Raw genomic sequence first — 1,642 nt, 5'->3', positions numbered from 1 at the left:
AGCGGGGCCCGCCGTCCCGGCTCCCGCGGCCATGATAGGAACAGCGTTCCGAGCCGCCCGCGGGCTTCTGGGAGGGAAAGGACCGGAGGGCCCGGCCCCCTTCTCAGACGCCGTAGTTCCCGATGTGCCGGCCGCAATGCCTCCTGGGGCTTGAAGTCCACGCCGCCCAGGCCGGTGAACCCGGCGGGGTTTGCAGTCACCGAATTTACAGAAAACAGCTACTATGCTAGGGACGCGGAACAGTGTATTAGAGACTGAAAAACAGGCCGGGCTCGGTGGCTCACGCCTGTAATCCCAGCACTTTGGGAGGCTGAAGCGGGTGGATCACCTGAGGTCAGGAGTTTGAGACCAGCCTGGCCAACATGGAGAAACCCCATCTCTACTAAAAACACAAAATTAGCCCGGCGTGGTGGCGCATGCCTGTAATCCGAGCTACTCGGGAGGCTGAGGCAGGAGAATCGCTTGAACCCAGGAGGCGGAGGTTGCGGTGAGCCGAGATCGCGCCATTGCACTCCAGCCTGGGCAACAAGAGCGAAACTCATCTCCAAAAAAAGAAAAGAAAAAAAAAAAACCAAATATGTGCAACTTATTAAACACTTTGAAAATTGTGGAAAAGAGCATACACAGAGGAAAGTCTTTAAACAAATTTGCATTTTAACAAATACTATAATTATAAAGCAAAGACCAGTGTGATACCAAGAAATAGAATGCACCTGGCAACCCAGAAACCTCTAGACATATACTCTTTGTAATCACAAAAATAACACATTTTGTTGTAGAACAATTAGAAAAATAAGCAAAAGGACCACCCATAGTCCCATAGAGGGTCTGAGTCACTTTCAGGTATGTCTGATACTCTTGGAATTCACCAACCGGCACTTGACCAAATGGAGAACCTCCAGCTCAGACTTTAGTTCAGGATGGTGGTTGTGGGGTGCCTCTTCCTGAGAGGCCCAGTAACTGGTCTAGCTTCAAAGGTTGTCCTACCAGCCCCACTAGTCTGGAACCAGCAAAGATCCAGTTTGGGGCCACTCAAAGACAACTCAGAAGGGTAGATGGCCATGTCCTTGAGGATGTGAATCCCATGCTGAACCTTTGAATTAATTATATCAGGACCATAATATGTATAGTATCCTGGAAAGCCAAAAGTTCCATGAGGTACATGTTCCAGGATGAGAGAAGAGGCCTCTAGGTCTGACTGATCTTTGGTGATCATGGCTGCTTTTCCATTCCAGCCTGCTTGCCTTAACCAGGAGCCAAATCACCTACCTTTATTTTAATTTTTTTGAGACAGTTTCACTCTGTAATGCAGGTTGGAGTGCAGTGGCACAATCATGCTCACTGCAGCCTTGAACTCCTGGGCTCAAGTGATCCTCCTGCCTCAGCCTCCCAAGTAGCTAAGACTACCAGCATGTGCCACCATGCCTGGGTAATTTGAAATTTTTTTTGTAGAGTTAGGGATCTTGCCGTGTTGCCCAGGCTGGTCTCAAACTCCTGGCCTCAAGCACTTCTCCCACCTTGGTTTCCTAAAATGCTGGGGACTTCAGGGTTGAGCTACTGTGCCTGGTGCCAAATCACTTGCCTTTCAATTCTAACTTTTTTTTTTTTCTGAGACAGTCTTGTTCTGTTGCCCAGGCTGGAG

General features: G+C 49.2%; 1 protein-coding gene across 1 annotated transcript in view; it reads right to left on the bottom strand.

Annotated features, from left to right (window-relative positions):
* The window catches only part of TERF2 (telomeric repeat binding factor 2), a 72,580-nt gene that overhangs the window by 39,539 nt on the left and 31,399 nt on the right, over positions 1–1,642 (bottom strand). The window contains exon 3 of the mRNA XM_011932123.1: positions 988–1,134. Within this exon, the coding sequence (XP_011787513.1) occupies positions 988–1,134 (147 nt within the window). The remainder of the gene's footprint in view (positions 1–987; positions 1,135–1,642) is intronic.

Source organism: Colobus angolensis, unplaced genomic scaffold, assembly GCF_000951035.1.
Source record: "Colobus angolensis palliatus isolate OR3802 unplaced genomic scaffold, Cang.pa_1.0 Scaffold93, whole genome shotgun sequence".
NCBI lineage: Eukaryota > Metazoa > Chordata > Mammalia > Primates > Cercopithecidae > Colobus > Colobus angolensis.
The sequence above is the reverse complement of the archived record's forward strand: the minus strand, read 5'-3'. Positions and strand labels throughout refer to the sequence as shown.